The sequence below is a fragment of the Bufo gargarizans genome, chromosome 2 (genome assembly GCF_014858855.1).
Source record: "Bufo gargarizans isolate SCDJY-AF-19 chromosome 2, ASM1485885v1, whole genome shotgun sequence".
Taxonomy (NCBI): Eukaryota; Metazoa; Chordata; class Amphibia; order Anura; family Bufonidae; genus Bufo; species Bufo gargarizans.
Window position 1 is genome coordinate 544,330,080 of NC_058081.1, and position 26,034 is coordinate 544,356,113.

At 42.7% G+C, this 26,034-nt stretch overlaps 1 protein-coding gene across 3 annotated transcripts in view; it reads left to right on the forward strand.

Moving 5' to 3' along the window:
- LOC122928574 (cytoplasmic phosphatidylinositol transfer protein 1-like) overlaps positions 1-26,034 on the forward strand; it is a 141,103-nt gene that overhangs the window by 53,475 nt on the left and 61,594 nt on the right. For all 3 annotated transcript variants that reach the window (XM_044281548.1, XM_044281550.1, XM_044281549.1), the window contains exons 2-3: positions 2,239-2,387; positions 24,848-24,936. In XM_044281548.1, coding sequence (XP_044137483.1) covers positions 2,239-2,387; positions 24,848-24,936 — 238 coding nt within the window. The remainder of the gene's footprint in view (positions 1-2,238; positions 2,388-24,847; positions 24,937-26,034) is intronic.

The following is a 26,034-nucleotide window of genomic DNA, read 5'->3' on the forward strand; positions in this document are numbered from 1 at the left end:
CTGTTTGGTACGAATATCAGATGCCATATTGGTACTGATGTTTGCACAATTGTTTCACACTTTGGCCCGTTGTTGAAGTAATGTTTCCCTCTTCTCATGTACTGGTTTGTGTTACATTTTGGAGTTATGAATAGAGATTTTATTAGGATTCTTTAAGAGATTATGAAAATAAATTTGTTTTGGATCAGATTCAGTTGAATTGGCCTGCAGATTAAGTTTTTCCAAATAAATTAGGTCCAAATTGAAAGTTCCTCAATTTCCCTGAAAAGCCACATAATATTTCATAGGACTGCAACCCCTTTCAACCTCTCTATAGAGGATCCGTGACCATGATCAAACCTATAAAACCAGGCACACTGCCTGGTAGGGTTGATCATGGTAAATTAAATTAGCCCACGATTGCTGCAAATGGATGTACTGTTGTACAATAATTACTTAGCTTTTATGCAAGTGAGGGGATCAGAGCACCAAGGGGCTGGCCTAGTCCATCGGAGCACCGTTTCACTTCCTCTGCTCCCGCTCATGGCATGATTGACAGCACCAGGTATCCTCACTGAACAGATACCTAGCCCTAAATCCTCGCTCTTGCGCTGGTGAGACTTCGGCACATGCAGAGTTGATCTCTGAAGGCTCTCCCTGCTGAGATCTGCACTGCACAAGCACCGATGATGGCATCAGCACTTGTGCAGAGAGGATTGAGGAGCAGAAAAAGCATTCTGAGAACAAGAGGAAGTTCTACCCGCTGAGATCTACACTGCGTGAGTGCCAATGACGTCAGTCTCCTCCTGGAAGAGAAGACTCTCGGTTTCGCTTCCAGATTAGCGAAGCCGAGCATCTTCTCTTCCAGGAGGAGAGTGACATTATCAGGGTTTGCACAATGCAGATTTCAGTGGGGGAGCATCCTAAGAACTAACCTGCATGCGCCGATGACATCTTGCTGGTGCGGACAAGATTTCACAGCTAGGCATCCAAACAGTTAGAATGCCTGGTCCTGTCAATCAAACCGTGATGGAGAGTGGTGCCAGGGGGGTGGAGGAGGTGAAGTGGTGCTCCGAGGGACTAGTCCAGCACCCTGTAGCTTTGATCACTCCATTTGCATAAAAAAATAAATGCAATAATTATGCTGCAATGCCAAATCTGTTTCATTCACCATGATCAATTCTACCAGGCAGTATGCCTGCTTTAATAGGGGTTGATCATGGTGACAGATGCTCCTTAACATCAAGACAACATTAGTAATGAAAAAGTGGCAGGGACTTATATGGCTATGGGTAAATGGATGGTAACCTGTGGTAACAGCCTGTTTAAAACACATTGCAGGGTCAGATTTATTTTTATTTTTATTAAAACATGGTTTAAAAATGATCCCTTTTTGGTGTAAAATTGCAGCTGCCATTGTGTGCGCTTTTATTTTTTTTTTTGGTGGGATGAATCCCAAAAATTTGGATTGGTTGTAAATTGAAGTTTTTAGGAAGGTCATATCACATTTGATTACTTTTGAATCAATTCACTCTTCTCTAGATATGAGATTAATACGTAATTGTGATGTCAAAAAAACACATTTTTAAAAATGTTACATATATGTAACTAGCGGTTATTTCCTAATCAAATCTACCCCTGTACAAGTCATTTTTTCAATAGTGTTGCTTTGATTCTACTCATTTTAAGCATGCATTATGTGCTCTCCACCTTCTCTGTAATGGGTAAGCTTATTAACATTACAATAAATGAACCTTTCTTTTTAAAAGGCAGATCAGCAGTGGGCGCAGAAGCTGTATTTTCCTGCAGCTCTGGAGATTTAGATTATTGCAGGATATTCATAATTATATGGTAGGGAAGCCCTGTAACTAGTTCTCTCTCTCTCTTGCTCCATTGTTCCTCCATGAGGCTTGACTTTTCTAGCACCGCTGAAGTCAGTGGGAACCAACGCTGCTTGTCTGGACAGGAAAACAATGTCAGTACTTCCCACGCTTTCCTCTGCCTGTGATTTTCTGCCTATGAGCAATGCAATGTCTAACAAGTTTGCATGCCCCAGATTCCCACCTGTTAAAACAAGTAGTTCTGCACTGATTTCAGACTAAGTATGTAATTTCAAAATATGAAGGAAAAAAAAAAAAAACGGGAGCTTTTCCACTAATGCATGTCAAGTCAGGTCATGTGTAAAGGGCATTGTTCAAACATACAAGACTAATTGTACCATGACTGGCTTACAGTGTCGTATGTCTCTTCTCTTTGTAGTACAGAATCGGACAACTGTACATGATCAGCAAACACAGCCATGAGCAGAGTTCTGATGGAGAAGGGGTGGAGGTGATCATCAATGAACCTTATGAAGATCCCATTCATGGCAAAGGGCAATACACGGAGAAGAGACTCTACCTAAACAGGTATGATATAAAACTTGCATAAAGAGTATAAAACATTTGGACAACATAGTTACAAATCGAATAAAAATGTCAGGCATCACATAATTTCTTATTTATAAACTAAGATTTTTTTGCGATATTGTTGGAATTTTTCAGATATTTTTTATTTTATTTTTTCCTTGCCTGGGTAGAGGTTATTAAAAATTACATCTATGTAGGGTCCACCAGGAAGATCAACCCTATTGAACCAGACATACTATCAGGTTAATCCTGCTGATTAAAATTATACCTGTCTTGTGAAAATCCGTTGCGGAATTCTAGATAAAAGAGACTTCCATTCCATATGCAAATTAAGACTTCAGCGCTTCAAGGGATAGGCCCTAGAGTACCCTCACTGCACTTCAGCTCCTCAGCTTTCCAGTGCTGACTATATTCTTCGGTGCACTGAAGCCCTCATGTGCATAAAGAATAAACGGCTCACAGGACCAGTATCATTTTAATCGGCAGGATCAACCTTACTAGGGAGTTACCTGGTTTAATAGGATTGATCCTGCTAATAGGTGCTCTTTACTGACCTATTTCCTGATCAATGACGTGCATGTGTGTATGATAGTGTTCCAGCTTTCTCCCTGTCGCAGATGTCATAGGAATAAAGGATTAGGTTGTTGGATTTCAACATGCCCAATCCTTTTTCTCTCAACAGGTGTCTGGCAATGGCTTACTCCTCTGATGGGGGGTTGGGAGGAATAGATGTCTGCTGAATGACCTTTTCGCCGACAACTATCTACAGTGTATGGCCATCTTTACCTATAATTGTAACAGTTCTAGTAGCAGTTATGGGGCACAGAGAGCAGGCTTAGGGCTCTTTCACATCTGCGTTCTTTTCTTCCGGCATAGAGTTCCGTCGTCTGGGCTCTATGCCGGAAGAATACTGATCAGGATTTTCCTAATGCATTCTGAATGGACAGTCCGTCCTTCAGGATGCATCAGGATGTCTTCCGTTCCGGAACGTAACGTTTTTTGGCCACAGCAAATAGCGCAGCATGTTGCGATTTTTGCTCCGGCCAAAAATCCGGAACACTTGCCGCAAGGCCGGATCCGGAATGAATGCCCATTGAAAGGCATTGATCCGGATCCGGCCTTAAGCTAAACGTCGTTTCGGCGCATTGCCGGATGCGACGTTTAGCTTTTTATCAATGGTTACCATGGCTGCCGGGACGCTAAAGTCCTGGCAGCCATGGTAAAGTGTAGTGGGGAGCGGGGGAGCAGTATACTTACCATCCGTGCGGCTCCCGGGGCGCTCCAGAGTGACGTCAGGGCGCCCCACGCGCATGGATGACGTGATCGCATGGCACGTCATCCATGCGCATGGGGCGCTCTGACGTCATTCTGGAGCGCCCCGGGAGCCGCACGGATGGTAAGTATACCGCTCCCCTGCTCCCCGCTCCTACTATGGCAACCAGGACTTTAATAGCGTCCTGGGTGCCATAGTAACACTGAAAGCATTTTGAAGACAGATCCGTCTTCAAATGCTTTCAGTACACTTGCGTTTTTCCGGATCCGGCGTGTAATTCCGGCAAGTGGAGTACACGCCGGATCCGGACAACGCAAGTGTGAAAGAGGCCTTACCCAGTTATACAAATATTGGGGCACAGTTTTTAAGACTGGCATTTTAGACGCTGGTCTTAATATCCCCTATAGCTGGTGGTGGAATCGCAGGCCTCTTCATAACTTCGGCGTATCAACCGCCCCTTCTAAATATAAGACAGCTTCCTAGCTGTCTTACATTTAGACCATTTTCTACACCTAAAACAGGCGTATTAAATGGCTCTTCCTCACCCATGCCACACCCACTTTTTTAGACCCGGCATGAGCCGGGAGAAGACATGGTCCTTTGCGCCGCAAGCAACGACAGTAGTATTCCTAATTTAGGCATATTTCTGTTTAATAAATGACCCCCATTGTTCCTTATGGGAAAGGAAAATATGGTGCTCTGTCACACCTTTTCTTAGAACTTTGTGCCATTACTCTTTTTTTTTTTTTTACTCCTAGATACCTATGGGTAAATTTAAAATTGGGTGTTAGCATTTGCCTTGTCAAATGGGTATGTCCCTTTACAGTGTGATATAGCTAGCACTGATTGGATAATGTCAGAGTATGCCCTTGCTGACTGTGTCCTATCATGCCACTGTCAGCCAGCCTACCATTATGTTCCATACCATATGTCTGCTGCTGCCACCATCATGCCACTACATCTGTGTGCCTGCCTACCATCATATTCCGTACCGTATGGCTACTGCTGCTGCCATCATGCTGTTGCTGCTATCAGTCTGTATACCATCATGTTCCATACCATATGGCTACTGCTGCCACCATCATGCCACTGCCTCTGTCACCTGCCTACCATCATGTTCTATATCATATGCAAATGAGCCTTTAGGACTAACAGGGGCATTTCCATTACTCCTAGAGGCTCTGCTCTCTCTGCAACTGCCTTGCCCTCTGCACTTGATTAACAGGGCCAGGCAGTGTAAACTCAATCACGTCTTGCCCTGTCAATCAAAGTGGAGAGGGCAAGGCAGTTGCGGAGAGAGCAGAATCTATAGGTGAAACGGCAACACCCCTGTTGCTCGTTTGCATATATTGAAATATTTTCTCAGCAATACAGTCACATATGATCATGGGATGAACACAGATGCCTTCAGCTCTCAAGCACACATGCAACAGGTCAGCCAGTTTCATAGGTACAAATCTTCTGACAGATGCCCTTTAACACATTTTTGGGTGCTTGTGCAGAACAAGCCACCATTTCTTATAACATTACCATGTGTATATAAACAGTGGCAAATATTTTGCATATTTTTGGATGCTTGGTCCCGCAAAAGGCCACTGTGTTTAGACACCATCTGCCCCCAACAAGGGAGAATTTTTGGAAGCTTTCTAACATGAAAAACATGTGGCAACACTGTCAACTATGCATTTATCCATAACTATAGTATCCATAACTGTTAGTATCACTCTGACATTATTTGCTAATTCGTCGAATCAGGCACAAAACAAAATTCTAAAAAGTTGCTCATCTCTAATACAAATACATACAAATATTGTAATAACTCTGAGTTACAGTAATGTTGGCTAGGTTGTTCTGGGCCATTCTGCTCATGCATCCTACCTTTATGTAGGGTAGCAGCTTAATTATATTTTTTTATTGAAAAGAAGCAAAAAATCAAGTAAAAGCTACAAGTGTGCTACCACGAAAACCAGGCTGTTGTGCAGCAGACATTGCAGATTTATGAAGACAGTCTAAAAGAAAAACTGCTTGTTATCTACAGATACCAATAACAGCACAACTTTCTCTTCTCAAGATCAGAATATTAAATTTAAGATTCACTGTGACTGGTTGCTGTGGGCAACAGATACTTTTTTTTATGAAGACAGTTACAAAACGTAATGCAACAAGATGATCTGCATTACATCCATTCTTTTACTGAGGATGTGTAAAGAGCCTGTACAGTGGTACAGAGTGCCTGCTTATCAGTAGTACAGACCCATAGGTGCTTGATGCACCATTGTATAGCACCTCCATACAGCAATTAACAAAGTATTCTACTCAAAAACAATGCTCCTATGGGAGACTGAGGTGTCCGATGGAGAAAGCCACAATCATTTTTTGGATTTGTATGAAATTCAACAGAAACAAAAATAAAGAGCTTTACACCTCTGTATCAAATCGGAAGCATGTGGAGCATATTAATGTACAGTGTGTGTGCCATTTTGCAGCTCTGCATGATATGAAAAAATACTCTTAAAATAATAAAAATAATAAAAAAAAAAAATCTTAACCCCTTGGTGCTGTTAGAGTGAAAACTAATTTATTTACTTGTTTCCAAAAAACAGAATTTTTTTTTTACAAAAATGTTTGTGTGTGTTTGCTCTGACACCAATAACTTTTTTTATATATATACTTCAATCTACAGAGCAGTGTATGGTCTAGATTTTTGCAGGCTGAACTGTAGTTTATATTTGTTGTATTTTGTGTTACCTATTACTCTTCGATCACTTTGTATTCAGTTTTTTTTTCTGGAGGTGAGTTGGGCATTTTCATTTAACAAGGTCTAAATAGAAAGATTACAATGGCTGGCCTGCGCTCCACAATCAATTGGTACCCCTCAATTTCGCTGCAGGTTTTTTTCAGCATCTGAGGGGTTAAGTATCGTGATTGTAGTTATCTTTGATCACAGACCAGACCCGAGGGTGTCATCTGTGTAAGGCTACTTTCACACTAGCGTTCGATCGGATCCGTTCTGAACGGATCCGCTCCTATAATGCAGACGTTTGCATCCGTTCAGAACGGATCCGTCTGCATTATAACTTAGAAAAATTTTCTAAGTGTGAAAGTAGCCTGAGCGGATCCGTTCAGACTTTACATTGAAAGTCAATGGGGGACGGATCCGCTTGAAGATTGAGCCATATGGTGTCATCTTCAAGCGGATCCGTCCCCATTGACTTACATTGTAAATCGGAACGGATCCGCTTGCCTCCGCACGGCCAGGCGGACACCCGAACGCTGTTTGCAGCGTTCAGGTGTCCGCTCACTGAGCGGAGGCTGAGCGCTGGCAGGCGGATGCATTCTCAGTGGATCTGCCTCCACTGAGAATGCATTAGGGCCAGACGGCTGCGTTCAGGGCCGCTCGTGAGCCCCTTCAAACGGAGCTCACGAGCGGACACCTGAACACAGGTGTGAAAGGAGCCTAACGTAGCCATCACCTTCCGGCAATGGAACTAGTTCAGCTCCAGAGCAGTGACCATCTTTGAACTGCAGACATCCATTGTACATGTACAGCAGATGTCACCAAGGGGTTGCACTAATTCAATATGGCAGTATCACTTTTTCGATTTGCCCTTCTTAATGAATCTACAAGCACCAGTGACATTCGTACAAATTATAACATGCAGACACAGCTTGGTGCCCTATTTCTTTTAAGCACAAATCAATCATTAAATGAACAACATCACACAATGACGACGTGGCCATATTTAAATTATCTTTGATGTCTAAAATCTATAAAAATATTAGGAGAGGAGCAGCAAATGTAGTGAGCTCCAACAGTAGGAGAGCATTAAACATATTACATCTCCAACACCTCACAGTTTGTTCCAGAATAGCTGAGAGGAGCTCATCCTGAGTACACTGTGCCGGAGATGTCAATTACAAACATACTGCAAAGTCTCTGACTCACTCTTTTTGTATAGACGTCGGGGAGTAAGAGCTGAAAATCTGCTAAAACTTGCAAAAAGACAAGTATTAATTTGCCCAGCTGCCACTAAACTGGTGACATGCATGAATGCTCACCCAGGTCAATCATTCACAGAGCACAATATGAATGTATGTCACAATCATTACATGGTAGAAAAGAATTGTCCATATTGAAACAGAAAAAGATTATCAGAAGAGTGTCATATAGATAGACTGTAGCAACGGTATGACGTGGTGGGTCATCACAATGTCAATTCTAAGGTTCATGAACATCACCAAAGTTTTCTATGATTGTGTAGAGGGCACTCAGAGGTCATTGAAAAAGTTTCGGCTACAGTCGCATCTAATTTTAGGAACAGAGGAACAGACTACCCGAATTACCGTATCTGGCATAGACAAACACTGCTGCAAACAACTGCACACCACTGGATCCACATTGACTATAACAGGACCCAACAAGGATCTGACAGGTTTCTGGCAGAAAACCGTCCTTCAAGCCGGAAACCTGGCAATCCCCCATTAGCTCCCATTATAGTCAATAGAGATCTGGTGGTGCACGGCTGTTTGTGGCTGGATATGATAATTCTCTGCCAGAACAGACCCCTGGAATACATACACAATGGTGTGAACATAGCCTTATTTTCACTAAAAGGTGTTAGAGAGATTTTACCTACAAGCTCCATTCAACTTATTGGGTAATACTAAAATGGCTATTTTCTATAGAGTTGCAGCACACACATCCAGAACTAATAGGAGTTAGGCTAGGGCTACACTGTGACTTTTAGTAGCACAACTGAGTGATAAATAAATTTATATAAAAACATCTCTTTAAAACAGGAAACCAAAAATCCCCAAGTACACAGGGGGATATACATTGCAAAATACACAAATATACATCATAATGTATTACATAATTGCTAAATACACTCCCTTTGCTAAATACACTCCCCTTATCTAACTTCATTTTGCTTCACAGAAAAAATACATCAGAAAGGAAACCATAACCTCACCCCCCACCCTATCCCACCCAGCCCTCCACCCTCTTGGTTGTCCTGGGAGCCTCCGCAAGGCGATTTATTTCCATGGTCCCTTTTCAGGCTTCTATTTCAGACCTGTATCCCTCCTACTTATTTTTATTTATTTTTTCCATTCCTTGTTATCGCCCTTTTATCCTGACTAACATACTCGTATCTCTGCACCCTCTCACATAAGTTTTTCCACTCTTCCACACTTGGCGGACTGATCGCTCCCCATCCTCTAGCCAGCACCACCCACGCAAGCATTAAACCTTTTTCCCATTTCCTTTCACTTTCTTTGTTCACCCCAATTCTTCTAGTGTCTCCCAACACTGCTATACTAATCTCCAATGGTGCATAATGTCCCGTTGCTCTACTAAGGTCCTGGAATACTTGCGTCCAGTAGCCCTGCACAGTGGGGCAATACCAAATCAGGTGAACAAAATCAGCCCCCTCCTTACTGCACTTCCAGCATTTTGCCTCCCCTGTTTTATACATCTTGCTCAATGCCCAGGGAGTAATATAGGTTTGGTGGAGGATAAAAAACTGCGTCAGTCGGAAATTACTAGAAATGGTACTCCGTTTTATATTTTTGTAGATACTCCTCCAGTCCAGAATAGATGGTGCCACCTCTTGTGCCCATTTATTTTAACTATTAAATCTGATCACCCCTCCTAACCCCTACTTTTTTTTTTTTTATAAATCTGTGAAATTGATACTTTACTCCCAACTCCCTGATAACAAAATTCAGCAAATTCAGAGTGTTTCGTGTTAAAATATTCTCTATTCTCCGTTGTATGAAAGGCGTGTTTTAATCTAACATATCTAAACCATGTGAGGCAGTCTATATCTGTGTTTACCCCCATTTCCTCTAAAGTCTTCACCTGTCCTTCCACCGCCATCTGAGCCACAAACCTAATACCCTTTCTATCCCAAAATACGTAATCTTCAAGCTTCCAAAACTCCCTTAAATTAAGATTTCCCCAAATAGGAGTGAACCCCAATGAATAATTTATACCCAATAATTTTTTGACCTTAACCCAAACTAAATGTATCATCTTACTAATTGGGCACTTCCTGCCCTTAATTTTTAAAGCACCAGTTTCTAAAAGGCTGACTATATTATATTGGAGACCTCCGGTTTCCCCCTCCAAAAAACGACGCAGTCCATCATCCTCAATTATTAACCACTGAAGCTGGGATACGTAATAGTAACCCCGAAAGCATGGAACGGACAGGCCACCATCTTCCTCGTCTAACCATAAATATTTTTGTTTCAGCCTGACCCTCTTTCTTCCCCAGATAAGATCATTTATCACTCCTTCTAGTGCGTTAAAAAAATGATCCCCTATCCATACAGGGCAGGAGGAGATAACGTACAAAATCTGCGGCAGAAGGACCATCTTTATTATCGCAATTCGATCCGCCTGTCGAGTTAACAGTTTTTGCCAGGTGCATGTTTTTTCTCTAATCCTTTTTAAAAGAGGATCAATATTAAGTTCTAGATACTCCTGTATCCTTGAACTAACCTTGATACCCAAATAATCAAACGACTCAGTGGATTTCAAGACTTTGACGTTAATTTCCTCCTGCCCTATTTCATGACCAATTGGGAGCAACACCGATTTTGTCCAATTCACCCTGAAACCTGAGATTAAACCAAACTGGTTTACTATTCCTATCAGGTATGATACCATTGGTATTCCCCCCTCCAAAAAAAACAAAATATCGTTGGCATAAAGGCCTATCTTATCCAATACACTTCTTCCCCCAAACCCCCTAATTTTGTTGTCCGCTCGAACCTTGCAGGCCAGCGGCTCAACAAATATGGCGAACAATAATGGGGAGAGTGGACACCCCTGACGGGTTCCCCTCTGCAGGGGTATGGGCTCTGATATTACTCCATTTATTTTTACCCTAGCTTTCGACTTATTATATAGCATTTGCACCCAACTAATGAATTTTTCACCCAGATTGAACTCGTGCATAATCTTCCAGAGTTATGCCCACTCCACCCTGTCGAACGCTTTCTCAGCGTCCAGGGACAGGATGGAGTGGGCACCCTCCCCACCCATCTGCAGATTCAGAAACGTCTGTCGGATATTCGCCTGGGCCTGGCGTCTAGGTACGAACCCTGATTGGTCCGGATGTATTAACTTCTCAATAACTCTTTTTAGGCGGTTTGCGAGTAATTTGGCACATAATTTAAAATCGGTGTTGAGGAGAGAGATGGGGCGATACGAATCCACCTTTTTCTCATCCTTCCCCTTTTTTCCTATCAGGCTTATTACAGCCTCCGTAAGGGAGGCCGGGAGTTCCCCCCCTGTCCATTGAATCGTTTAAGACCTGCACAAAAACTGGGAGGATAACATCTCCATATCTTCTATATATCTCGAAGGGCAGGCCATCCAGCCCGGGGCTCGAGTTGCCCTGAATGGTTTTCAATGTCTCCCGTAGTTCCTCCACTTTAATAGGACCATTCAGTAAGTCCCTCTCCTCCTCCGAGAGTCTGGGGATCGGCACTCCCTCCAGGAAGAGTCCAACCTCGTCAATCACCCCCACTCCCTCAGAGTAGAGGTCCCTGTAATATTTAATAAATTCCCATTCTATCTCTCCCTGGCTGGATGCCATCCCCCCATCTCTCCTCTCAACACCACCAATCCTGTTACCCCCCCCCCCCCCTTTGATTCTGTACAAGAGTGGACAGTAATCTCCCCGACTTTCCAGATTCCCTAAAATACCGTTCCCCCTCAAAAAACACTTTTTGTTGTGCCTTGTCCATCAAGTAATTTTTCAATGCACTTTTTGCCTCGTCCAGCTGTTCCGTCAATTCTGGGAGTTTCTTAATCATAAATTCTGCTTCTATTTTTTTTAATCCTATCTACCAACTCTCTCTCCTGTTTAACAAATCCATTTTTTAATCCCTTTATTTTACTTACCAATATACCACGTAAAAATGCTTTAAAGGCATCCCAAACATACCCTAAACCTGCGGAACCCAAGTTATACTTCCAGAACTTCTCTATATCCGCCCTGATTCCCTGTTCTTCCTTAATTAAATTAAGCCAATGTGGATTCAGGCGGAACTCTCTGCTAATTTGTCTAGAGTTTGTTTTAAACAGCAAGCAAACAGGAGAGTGGTCTGAAATGCTATTTGCTTCATACCTCATACTTGAAATTTGATCTATCAGTTCTGAGCTGATCAAGGCCAGATCTATTCTGGACATTATTTTATTTCCCCGACTAAAACAGGAGAACGCTCGCTTATCATCATAAAGGTACCTCCATACATCTATTAAGGAAAGTTCCTGCGATATTTTCCACAACAATGTTTGTTGAACAGCCTCCTGTTTATTCTTTGGGGTCACTGAGTATCTATCCAACTCACTATTCATAACGTTGTTAAGATCCCCCACTATTACTATGGGGCATTTGCCCCTTAAATCTACATACTCCATCAGTCTATGAATAACCGTTAAAGAAAAAGGGGGAGGTATATACACAAAGGCGAGGATACATACTATACCATTCCACTGACAATGGAGGAACACGTATCTACCCCTCTCGTCTATTGCCTGGTCAATTGGGAGATAATCTACCTTATCATGGATATATACACTAACTCCACATGAGTAGGTAGAGAAGCACTAGTGATATTGATACCGGGCCCATTTCTTCATTAATAAATTCATCTTATCTTTTGTACTATGTGTCTCCATTAACCCTACTATAGCCGGGAGATGTCTGGTGACATTATCAAAAACCATAACCCTCTTGACCCTGTCTCCAAGGCCCCGTACGTTCCATGTCATTATTCTACTCATCTGGATCTGTCCTTCTTCTCCTTTTTCTCCCCTCTCCCTTTTTTTTCCCCCCAGCTTCGTCCCTGCAGAACCTCCCAAGACAACCGTTCCCACCTCAAACTTGTCACGGCTGAGGATGGGGGAAACCCTCAGCCGTGAGATGCCAGGTGTTGTAGTGGCTACTCGGCCATGAGAACAGGATAGGGAGCAGGTCACCTCCTACAGCGTCCCTATCCTGACCCTAACTCCTAACTTGCATGGGCCGACCTTTGAGGTAGGAGGACCCATGCGCAGGAACCTCGGAGCCCTATCTTACCCTCCGCAGATCCCTGCGCTAGGAGCTGGGTAAGACGACCTACTCCTCCTTGACACGGAGGAGCAGGAGTCTCAATGGCCAAGCTGTTGGGAAGAGGGGAACAGAAACAACAATACGGAAATGGCAGGCGAACAACAAGTTCACCAACCTGCCACAGCCTTGCTGACTGGATCCCTACACAAACAGGGATCCAGAACCGTATGCTGCACAGAAACATATAAAAGTCCCAACAGAAACAACTAGCTACAACACACACAGAAAGACATAGGCATACAACTATACATTTTGACCATAACATAGACCTATGACCACAGTGGTGGCTCTCACAGGCAGAATGAGAAACACAGGAGGCTGCTCCAGCTAGCAAGGCTGCAGCAACCTACTGAGCCCTGGCAACGCCCCAGACTATATAGGCCAAGAAGCCACACCCACAGTCGGACACACCCAGTGACATCACACACACACTGGGAAGGGAGTTAACCCTACAAACACCACAGAAGGGAAACTCACATAAAAGGGAAAGTGTCCAACAGAACACACTGTGGCTGTTACCGCTGGCAACGACATGGGTGGCAGCCGTCCAGGGAGTCAGCCCGAGGGCCGGGACAGTGCCACCACATGTACACAACAACCAAACGTTGCCACGGGCAACCACAGTGCGGGGAATGATGTCCGTGCGCACACAAACATAAAACACAGTGCACACCAGACATACAAACGTGCATACACACACAACTCCCCGGGAACCGCACACAAAGCTGATGTCCGCGGCAACCGCACTGAGGCCAACCACATTAAGCCTCAGCTGCGGTTGACACAACAACCAAAACCGCGGGCAACTGTATGCGGCTCCCAAGGAGTCACGACCATAACCGTGGCCGTGACAAAACTATCCTGTAACCACTGTTGAATAAACCCAGTTGTATCCTCTCCTTCCACTCCCTCGGGGAATCCGACTATTCTAATATTTGATCTCCTGGACATATCTTCCAATATAGTGATTCTCTCTAGAAGGATTTTTTTCTCACCGTCTATCCCTTCCACTCTTTTCTTTACTCCTTCTAGGTCCTTTTTCATACTTCCAGAGGAAATCTGCAACTCTTTCACCTTTTCCCTAACTTTATTCATGTCCTCCTTTATAAAGGAGAGGTCTACCTGTACCGAAGCAATCTTCAAAGACAGCTCCTCCAGACTTTCTCCCTTTTTCTTTCTTTTTCCTTTCCCCTTCCCCCTTCCCCTCCTTCCCTCCCCTTCTGTTCAGGCCCACTCTTTCCAGTCACCAAACCAGTAAAGATAGGATGAGTGTTCGCTCTGGTCGGTCTTTGCTAAATCCCAAAACCAGTAAAAAGTGGGTGCGCTTGCACTCCTAAAATAAGGATAGCGCAGTCCCAAAATAAACAAGGGTAGCACTTACATGAGAAGTGATGGGGTGACAAGAGAGTACACACAATATGATACATTCAAGAAATCATCAAACTGTGCATACATTCAATGGATAGAAAACAGCAACACCGGAAGAAAGCACAAAAAAAAAAAACCTTTTTGTTCTGTCCCGCTCTTTCCAGTCACTAGACCAGTATGGATAGAATGAATATTTGCTCCGGCCGGTCTTTTCCAGTCCCCGAACCAGTAAAAAAAATAGATGCGCTTGCAATCCCAAAGTGAGGGTAGAGTAGTCCCAGTGCATGAGGGTGGATTATGTTACTCATATACATAAGTCCAAGGGGTCTTACAAATGTATGCTGAGAGGTGCCCCTATTTTTATTTATTTGTTGTTTTATTTATTTATTATTTCCCCCAGTCTTATAGGCTATTTCAGCCGGGGGGGCCCGCAGATATTAACACCCTTTACTCCCCCCACTTTAAGTTCCGTTTCAGGTGTTTACGGATATTTGGAGGTTTTTAAACCGCATACCCAAAATCAGCAGTATAGGTCCCGGGTATTCCTGCGGTGCCGCTTATCTTTTAACCCCCTCCACCTTCTGCCACCGGCTGCCCTCGCCACTCCACAGTCTCCTCATATGATGAAGGTTGCTGCTGGGGCACTTTTCCACTACGGCTGCGTCTTCCAAAAAGCGATTACCTTTTAGTTTATCAGCATTCTCTGCGCCAGAGGGACCGGATCATACGTGCGCTCAGAGGCCACCAGAAGACAAGAGGGTACCTGTGGATTCTCCTCTTCTCTTCCTCCGCCATCCGCCGAGCGCTCACTCCCGTCTACAGTCTCCAACCTCTGAAGGGAGGGTGGAAGGGGAAGCAGCACCGCACCACTCACGAACCCTTACTTCGGCTCCAGGGCGTCCCGATTAAGGCCGTATGTTATCCAGCGCTGTCTTTCAGCCGCCGCGGCTCACGACACACAGGGGAAGGAGAGGGGGAGGAGCACGGCACGTCCGCGTCTTCACGTCATGCCGCTACGCCCCACAACTGAGTGATTTTAACTATTGAACGACAGCTGCAGTCCAAATGAATACATTTGGTTGAATGCAATCTTGTGGACTGCAGCTGTCATTTAATCGTTGAAATCAATGGGTTGTGCTAAAAAAAAATGCAGTTCAGCCCAGGCCTGCCCACAAGAGCTTACAAGTTATGAGGAAATATTGGTGACACACAAGATAAAAGTGTTTGTCTTGTACAATGATCCAGCCATCTTTTGTGAAAACATGGTAGTACAAATGAAGTTGCACAAGCTTCTCACCAGCCAATATCCCTGTTTGCCCAGAAATAAAATGTACTGTAATTGAGTGTACAGAGTGTGGGGGTTATTGTTGGATAAAGAGATTGGGTTCTTCTGAGGAGTAATGTAGAAGGGTGTGAACAGAGAAGATTGTCTGAAAACAGTTTTATACATAAAGTGAATATAACATTTATGGTAGCCTCGTTCGAACAAACCACCAAAACGTAGAGTTGAGCATAAGGTCCCGATCAAAAGGTTGTGCCTACTGAAAGGTGTAGCCTCCTGTGCCTAGTGACTTTCTAGCTTAGAGCTCTATGTATATTGTTTATTCATTGATGATCAAGAGGTACTTCTGACTGAAAGGTGCAACCTCCTGTCCCTAGTGACTTTCTAGCTTAGTGCTCTGCATAGCAAGTGTATATTCTTAGCTCTTCTGTGTAATTCCATGCTGTTTTCATAATTATAATAATTTTTATTTTTATAGCGCCACCATATTCCGCAGTGCTTTACAGTTCAGTGGGTTCATGTACAAACCAAAAGACATTACAAAGTTACCGACTATGACACAATAAGAGTGAGGTCCCTGCTCGCAAGAGCTAACAATCTATAAGAAAGTGGGGGTGACACCAAAGATAGTTGATTGTTATATGAAGTGGTCCAGCAATCTTTGTACTAAAAGGACTGTTGTAGGCCAATCTGTGTGTGCTAGTGCTTTGGGTTTGGGGATTGTGGGGAAGAGTCATTTTAGGAAGCATTATAAGCCTGCCTGAAAATTTGTGTTTGAAGGTAGGGAAGTTGGGAATTGACCTGATATTATGGGGCAGAGCATTCAGCAGAATAGGTGCAGCTCGAGAAAGGTCTTTAAGACGGGAGTGAATAGTATGAATTATGGAGGATGTTAAGGATGTTGATTTTAGATCACTGGCAGAACAGAGAGAGCAAGTAGACGGAAATGAGGGAGGAGATGTATGGAGATGCAGCACAGTGGAGAGCTTTGTGGGTAAGGGTGAGACGTTTGAGCTGTATTCTGCGGTGGATGGGCACAGTCTAGAAACATCAGTGTAGTGAGTGGAGATATAGATGTGCCTGGCTGTGGCATTTAGTACAGACTGAAAGGGGGAGAGTTTAGTGAGAGGAACACCAATCTTTACACTGTAAGAAAAGGGGGGATTCTGGAGATGTTTTTGAGGTGCAGATGACAAGAGCGTACAAGTGATTGGATATGGGGAACAAAGGAAAGATCCGAGTCAAACATGAACCCAAGACAGCGGGCATGCTGCCCAGGATTATGATAGTACCACAGACCAAAATTGAAATATCAAGTTTATGTATATAAGTGTAGGTTGGTTAGTAGATGAGGAAAAGACAAAAAGATCAGTTTTTGAGACGTTCAGTTTTAGATACAGAGAGGACATGATGTTAGAGACAGTTGCCAGACAAATACTGGTGTTTTGGAGTAAAGCAGGGGTGATGTCAGGAGATGAAGTGTAGTGTCGAGTGAAGTTTTGAAAATTTTGATTTGGCTGCTTTGCCGAATTTCACAAAACAATTTGCTTTGTGATGAATTTTGCCACAAAGCGCATTTCTTTGTAAGTAGCAAGTGCAATGATGGGGAACAACAATTGTACCACCCCCATCATTGAACCCTTCAGATGCCATGTTCATCGCTGATCATGGTATCTGAGAATAATAGTGGGGGCTTTCAGGGGTTAATCTGGTAAAAAAATATATATAATACTCACCTTATCTATTTCAGTGCGAAGAGGCTGCCGCAGACAACTTCATTGAAGACACAGCGCAAAATCTTGTGTGGTGACATCATATTTCACCGCACACAATATTTTGCGTGTGATCTTCAATCATGATGGCTGCAGTGGCCTATTTGCAGTCAAATGGATGAGTATATTTTTATACTCAAATTGATTGTTAATTGTTTCGCAACAATCAAAGTCCAGTTCAGATACTTTGATTTGCTCAACCCTAATGAAGTGTAAAGTTCGGTTTAATTAACATAGAGATGGTACTGGAAACCAAATCTAATGATAGTCTGTCCAATTTGGCGCTGTGTAGAGAGAGAAGAGTATAGGACCGAGGACTGAACCCTGAGAAACCCAACATCAAGAGGAAGAGGAAAAGAAGTAGAGCCAGTGAATGATACACTGAAGAAGTAGCCAGAGAGATTGGGAGACAACCAGGAGAGAGCAGTGTCCTTAAAGCCAATTGAGTGGTGCATGGTGAGGAGGTGCAGGTGGTGGGTCAAGAAGAAGAGAGAAGCCTGGAGACTTCTTCATCTGTTACAGAGAGAGCACGAGGAAGATCAAAATTGGTTGGGGAATGGGAGATTATTTCCTCCCAGATGTTACCAATCTTGGCTCTGAAGTAAGTGGCCAGGTCATCAGCGCACATATAAATGATGAGCATGTGAACTATAGGGTTTAGAAAGGGAATGAAAAGTGTCAGTCATTTTGGTTTATTCGAGAGTGAGGAGATGAGAAAGGTGAAGTAGTTCTGTTTGGCAATGTTGAGGGCTGAATTGTATGTTTTAAGCATAAATTTATAATAGAGGAAGTCTGCTGATATTCGTGATTTTACATCTATATTAGTATTCTGCACATCTGGAGCACCGCTGGAGAAAACATAAAAAGTAGGAATATCATGAAAAGAGTGAGAGGTCTTTAATAAAGACTTTATAACTCAACTTTACCGCTTTCTAACCACAATCGTCTTTCCTTTAGTATAAAGACTCTTTATATTAAAGGAAAGTAGATTGTGGTTAGAAAGCAGTAAAGTTGAGTTAATTAAGTTTGAGACTGAACAGTGACAGAAGTAGACTAGATCAAGTATATTATCCTCTTTATGTGTGGCAGAGGAAGTAAGTCATGAGAGGCCAATAGAAGAGGTTATAAAAAGAAAGTGAGAGGTTGATGGGGAGACAGGATAATCAATAGGGATAATAAAATCACCCATAATAAGAGTTAGTGGGTCCGAAGATAGGAAGTGAGGAAGCCAGGCAGCAAAGTGATCCAGGAATTCAGCAGAAGAGTCAAATTGTATGGATCTCAAAAGAGGGTAATGTGAGAGAGGGTACAGTGGGAATGACCTGAAACGTGCATTGTGGAAAAAGTACTATGCCTACTCTTCACATAGAAAATAAAGGGCAGCTGTCACCTGCACCTCTTTGCACGGAACCAGCTCCTGGATGTGGCTGACTTGTAAACACAAAAACAGAATGGAAAATCCAGCTCAATCTTGTAGTAAAGAGGAATACTTTATTGAAGCGATAAAAACTTCCAATACGAGACTGTCCTGTATTGGAAGTTTTTATCGCTTCAATAAAGTATTCCTCTTTGCTACAAGATTGAGCTGGATTTTATGTTCTGTTTTTTATGCCTACTCTTCCACCATGCCTGTCATCAGATTTTGAGAGGAAGAAGTTGTGGATTGTGGGGAGTTTGTTACAAACCGACCACACGTTTCAGAGAGCACAGTTAAAAGTGACAAGTGAAGATGTACATTGAATATTAATATTTACTTAGTCATATTAATAATGTTCTTCAGGGTTTCTATGTGTGGCAGATAAGAAGCTGAAGTTAGTAATAGAGGGAGGTCCAGGGTTTGGTGAAATATCACCTGCAGTTAGTAGCAGGAGAACAGAAAGAGACAGCAAGTGGTTGTGGTTGAATGATTTGTAAGGGTATTTTTTATGCTACGGCATGGAGAAAGATGGGTCAGGGTAAGAAGTGTATGTGAACTGAACATGAGAGAGGGACTGATGTGGAGAGAAGGAACAAAGGCTGGATGTTGTGGTTGAGTTTGAACATAGACAGCAACAACAATAAGAACAGAAACAGTAAACAGACTGAAAGAATACTGTAGCTGTGTGTAAATTTGAGCAGCTCACATAACATTCCTGTCTTCTACCCTGTAGAACTGCAAAGATTAACTGTCAGGCGCTTGGGCAAAGCTGGTGCTTTTGGCTCGTGCTTGACCCCTGTGAGTGCCTCCCTTTAGACTCTACATTTATAGGGAGTGTGATCATAGAACTAGGGGTAACTTAGCTCATTATTCAATTAATCACTTAAGCAAGACACAAGAAGAGATGATAAAGTGGCAATCTTGAGATGCTATGTGTGGGTAAACAAACAGAGCTCAGGATCTGGATGGGCCATACAGTCACTACAGATTTCATATAGTGACTTGCCATTCTCCAGTATTAATTGTTGAAGAGAGCTATAATTAATGACTGGCTAACATTACTGTAGCTATGCTGGTAGGAGACCAGAGCTAAATACACTACACGGGAGGACAGGACTGCGTACATCTGTTCACTTTTCTAGATGAACAATCGTCAGGTTTTGGAAGCAGATTGGATGTGACATTAGTGTGATAGAGGGACGCATGCTATATGTAAAGATGTTAATAATAACTCAAGGAAGCAGACATGTTGCAGACGTCTATCCCCATACACATGGCTAGATATCAATTTTATGCTTCACTGTGTGCAGCCTGGCATTGAAGACACAATGGATTAACCTAACTGTGAAGGGAAATGTACTGCTTTTATAAGCAATGACAATCTACTTGAGTTTTTTTGTTGTTTGAGTGAAATGATTTAGATGAAGTCTCAGATGTGCTTCTGTCTATCTGAAATATAATTGGGAGTCTGCGGTGACTGGGTGAATGTGTAAATCTCAGCTGCATCCTGTCCTACAATTTCTTATTAAATAGAATGGTTATTTCTCTCTTATGTAATGTAAGTTGTTTGCCTTTTTATGTACATATTGCTATGAAATTTTAAATTGTTTCTCCAAATAAATGTAATGTTTCCAAAAGCTTGAAGTGGGAAACAGAGAAAAATCTTGTCTAAAACTATGGGGGAGATTTATCAAACTGGTGTAAATTAGAACTGGTTTAGTTAACTATAGCAACAAATCAGATTACACCTTTCATTTTTCACAGCTCCTTTGGAAAATGAAAGTTGGAATCTGATTGGCTGCTATGGGCAACTAATCCAGTTCTACTTTACACCAGTTTGATAAATCTCCCCTATGTTTCATACATGACACTTCTCTCTCGTCTCGTCTCTATCTCAATGTAACTTTGGCCTTAAATAGCATATGTCAGCAGAATCAACGCTATTAGGCCAGGCATACCTTCTGTTAAGATTGATACTGCTTATTATATATATATATATATTTCTGTCTGTCTCGACGTCTGTCTGGACGACCAAATGACTGGACCGATCTTCACCAAATTTGGCACACAAGTACATCAGGTGTCCGGAAAGGTTTTAGACCAGGTCTCGGCTCTCTAGGACGTACCGTACCTGAGAGATTCCAAAAAAATAACTCACATTAGCCAATACAAGTCTTTCTCTTCAAATCCCAACTGCCATAAACACAGTTTTACTCCAGGTTTCTCTAACAACCCAGCCATTTTTCTTTGCTGCTTAAAGGAGGGGGCACTGTGGAGGTCACTGTTATTAAAGGGGCGGGCACTTTGGAGGTCACTGTTATTAAATGGGCGTGCACTGTGGAGGTCACTGTTATTAAAGGGGCGGGTGCTATGAAGGTCCCTGTTAAAGGGGCTGTCACTGTGAAAGTCACTATTAGAGGGCCGGTCACTGTGAAAGTCACAGTTAAAGGGGCGTTCACTGTGAAAGTCACTGTTAGAGGGGCGGGCACTATGGAGGTCTCTGTTAACATGGCAGGCACTGTGAAAGTCACTTTTAAAGGGCGGGCACTGTGGAAGTCACTGTGAGTGGTCAATGCTATAGGGGCGGGCACTGTGAAGGTCATTGTTAAAGGGGCAGGCACTGTGGATGTCAATGTTAAAGGGGCGGGCACTGTGAAGGTCATTGTTAAAGGGACGGGTACTGTAGAGGTCACTGTTATGGGGGAACTGTCGATACCTTTTACGACACACGGAAGCATAAAATGAAATAGATTAAATATACCCAATGCGAAGCCGGGTCCTTCTGCTATTACAATATAAATAGGGAAGCTCACCGGAATATAGCCCAGTCTGCTGCAACACCCAGCTATGATACTGTATCATTAATATTAATGGCCGGCTTTGTATGTAACATACAGAACAATTTATTTACCATGCACCATATATACAAACACAATTGTCTCTGTATCTACAAAAGAGAACCATGAGAAAATACCTTAAAATATCATAAAAAACCTACAAAACATAAAAATAATAAACCAAAAGTAATTTTACATGTAGTCACTATCATGTGATATTCTATAGTCCCAGTCCCTCTATTTATTCCACTGCGGAGCTCATGCACTATTTTGGAATATATAATATTGTACAGCGATAAGGCAAGAGGAAATCTTGTTTTTTGATCTCTCTCAGTGTAACATTCTTGCGTTCTTGCTATAAAGTCTTATTGTTGTTACTTACATTTCAATGCAACTTATTGGCCATATACTCAGGTGCGACGTGATATAATATTTCTCTGCATACCAAAGTCCTGTTATGGTGATATCGGTATCGCTGGTAACAGGTCATACGTACATGTGTTTTTTCATATGCGGCTAAGTGTCTTCACGATCGCAAATTCCCGCGATCTCTCCCCGCGATTGTGCCGGCACTTCTCTGCGCCTATACTTCTCAGCGCACGCGTATTGGGAATGTAGAAATGACGACTTTGTTCAATGGATGTGTATACTTACTTCTTCTTTTAAATTCAAGTTTTCCGCTCTGCATATGTTGCTGTATTCACCCTTATTTCACCAAAAACCAAGTATTTCACAAATCGGGCTTTTCCAAAACGCTGTGTATAGGGATGTCTAGGGTGTTGTCTCTTTCTATAGATACATTCAATCTTCCCAAATGTCCAAAGGCATGTAATCACTCAATATTTTTCTGCAATGCACAACTGTGGCATGCAGTCCAAGGTCGGTCCAAGTCTGTATCAACAGTGTGGTGAGAGCCAGAAGCAATATAACACAAACCACATGCAGTAAAGGCTCTAGTCTTATACATGCGTTACCTTTACTGTCTTTGTCCAAGCACTATCCTTTAATGGTCCTCAACCTTCTCCAAAAGACCAAAGTTTATTTTCTGGCAGCTTTCACTCACAGGGATGGTGTCTTCCTGGAGAATTATTTTCTTCTGTTTTTGCTTGTCTGGTTTACACACCAGCAGCAGCATGCACATCTTCACTCTAGGCTGACTTGCCAGCAACTCCTCTCCAGCCAACCACCCAGCAACCATTACTAAGGACTTCTATTAACCCTTTAGCAATGAACCAGCAGGTCACTGCACTTGACTAACAGCTCATGAAAAATGTAATTTAATCTGTATGAAGTGAAATTTGTGTAGTCACACAGACCTGATATAATGTCAATGTATGTAATGCATACATCATTCAGACTGAGAAACCATAGTGAAGTAAATCAATGGACAACCATCTATTTGTCCTTCCTCTGTATTATTTTAATTAGAGAAGAGCGAAGTTTACAGAACTTTGATTTGGCAGCTTCGCCGAATTTCACTAAGAAATTTGCTTGGTGACAAATGACTTTGCCAAGAAGCGCATTTCTTTGTAAGTAGCAGACACACTGAAGGGGAACGTCAATTGCGCTGCCACCCATCATTGAACCCATCAGATGCCACATTACCGCATCTGAGATATTCAAGGGTTAATCATAAAAGAAAAAAAGGTGATTTAGCTGAAATTGACAAAGTATAAACTGCTAGTGGAGCTTGGGCAATGATCACATAAGCAAAGTGGTGCTCCCTTAATATTGGGTTCTGTAACAGGGTATATGTTGAAGCAGAGTTATATGAATGCTGAATGCCATCTCCCATTACTGTGATGCAGATCGTCACACTGGCATGGCAACAGACCTAGAGATGCAGGAATCCTCCTATGGTATGTCATTCCCCCCGTTGCTCCTAGAGGCTCATTTGCATAGGTTAAAACATAATTTTTCTCAGCAATGTGGACACATATAAACATGGCACCAACACAGAAGCCTTCAGCTGCCAAGTGCACATGTAACAGGTCAGCCAGTGGCATAGGTACAAATCTGCTGACAGATGCCCTGTAAGACTATACCAGGGATTAGACAGCAAACCTTATGAAGCGTGGCAGGCAGTGGACAACCCCAATGTATAGGTATGTGCTGATATATACAGTATATGTGTATATATAGTTATTTGACACAAGGCTGCGCTAGCATGGTGTGCGGACTTCTCTTCAAACAGTGATTGGCAGGGATGCCCGGATTCGAACCCACACCCGTCATTCAAAGTGCAGAGGGCGCAACAGTTGCAGAAAGAGCTGAGCCTCTAAGTGTAATGACAACACCCCCATTGCTCCTAGAGGCTCATTTGCATATATTAAAGCATAATTTTTCTCAGCAATGCGGGCACATATGAACATGGTACCAACACAGATGACTTTAGCTTCAAAGTGCACATGTAACAGGTCAGCCAGTGTCATAGGTACAAATCTGCTGACAGATGCCCTTCAAATATTGAACTTTGAACACTGTATTGTCATTCATTTAAGAACGTACATTTTACTTAGCTATTCATTAACCTTTTACTAGTTTTGTTTTATATGGTGGTATAATATTAAAAACTGCCAGGGTACAAAAGTAAAATATTGTTTGGTTAGATTGGTTATATTTTGCTATTACAAGAAGCTGTGATCACATATGAAGCATCTAAACAGCCATCATAGCATTGTACGGGATGGTAATATGTTTGTAAACATGTTACTCTACTAAAATGTCACTATACGCATGAAGGAAAGCATATAAGAAAAGAAAGAATACATTTATTAAGTAGTTACCAGTGTCAGAAATAGTTGTGCAGTCCTGGCTTGTAAGCTAGCTCCAGCAGCATCCAGTACAAGGGCAGTGTGAGGAGAAAGCTGAGACCAGATGAGCCTAATCATTTAGCTTTCATCAGCTACCTCCAAGCAATACTTTCTAATAAATATTCATATGATTAATGTGTCAGTTTGTGTTTGTGGCATATCTTCCATGGAAGCAGACGATGTGACTGCTATGGGGCTAGTGATGGAAGAAGGGGTGGCAATGAGCTGTATCACAGCTTCTCAACAAAGTCAAAATGAATTTCCTTTAACCACCACCAGGGGGAGCTCACCATATGGAGTTATGCAACACCTATTCAGTTCTATTGTATGAGTTCTAGCGTAGCTTACAAATTCATATGTACTGAGCTCCCTCTAGTGGTGGCTGTGGGCAGCCAAAGATTTCTTATTTACAGTTGGAAATTAAATTCACTGGTTTTACAGCACCATACTTTTCTGCCATGTGTTGTACAGAGTGTCAACAAAAGGTTTCACACCTTTTTGCTAATAGTGCTAATATATAAGAAATCTCATTAGTGTCTGTTACACTTATCATTTTGTGTTTTTCAGCAAACTGCCAACGTGGGTGAGAGGATTTGTTCCAAAGATATTCTACATTACAGAAAAGGCTTGGAACTACTATCCTTATACTGTAACAGGTAACAAGAAAAGCATGCTGCCTTACAGAATGTTAAAAATAAATGAAGACTGTGAACGTCTTGTCCTGTAGGTCCTATAAAAACATGACTGAAACAAAAGTGAAAGAATTTACTAAAGTGTTTTGACTTTATGTATATCGACGGATGTATAAAATGTAAATGCCCACTGAACATGGTGATGACAGCACATACTTTAGTGCTGCCTTAGTACTGTGAATTGGAGTTCTATAACCGTCAGTTAGTCAGCCACTGCCAACAAAAGATTCATGTCATACTTGCCAACCAACCCAAATTCATCAGGATTGTACTGAATTTTCAGAGACAGTCCCAGAAATTCGGCTTTTCCCTGTTCCCGGCTTTCCTCACAGCGTTGCTCCTTAGGGCCGTGCAGTGAGAGGAGGGCACACCCTTTCTTCTGTTGGGGCACACTTTGGTTCTGGGGCTCCTGCCTAATGGTAGTGGGGGTGCCCATGATGTTAAGTGTTTTTATCGATGGAAGGCAGGTTGTGTAGAATGCAATGGCCAGCGTATGGTCTATGAATCAGAAAAACAAAGGTAGAAAAATATGAATCTCTCTTTACTCAAGTGCAAAATGGATGTTGTTGGATGTCCAATTATAGCAGACCTAGTTCCAATTGTACACAGTTTAAGGGCTCTTTCACACTTGCGTTGTCCGGATCCGTCGTCTACTCCATTTGCCGGAATTACACGCCGGATCCGGAAAAACGCAAGTGAACTGAAAGCATTTGAAGACGGATCCGTCTTCAAAATGCTTTCAGTGTTACTATGGCAGCCAGGACGCTATTAAAGTCCTGGTTGCCATAGTAGGAGCGGGGAGCAGTATACTTACTGCCCGTGCAGCTCCCGGGGCGCTCCAGAATGACGTCAGAGCGCCCCATGCGCATGGATGACGTGCCATGCGATCACGTCATCCATGTGCGTGGGGCGCCCTGACGTCACTCTGGAGCGCCCCGGGAGCCGCACGGACGGTAAGTATACTGCTCCCCCGCTCCCCACTACACTTTACCATGGCAAACAGGACTTTAGCATCCTGGCAGCTATGGTAACCATTCAGAAAAAGCTAAACCTCGGATCCGG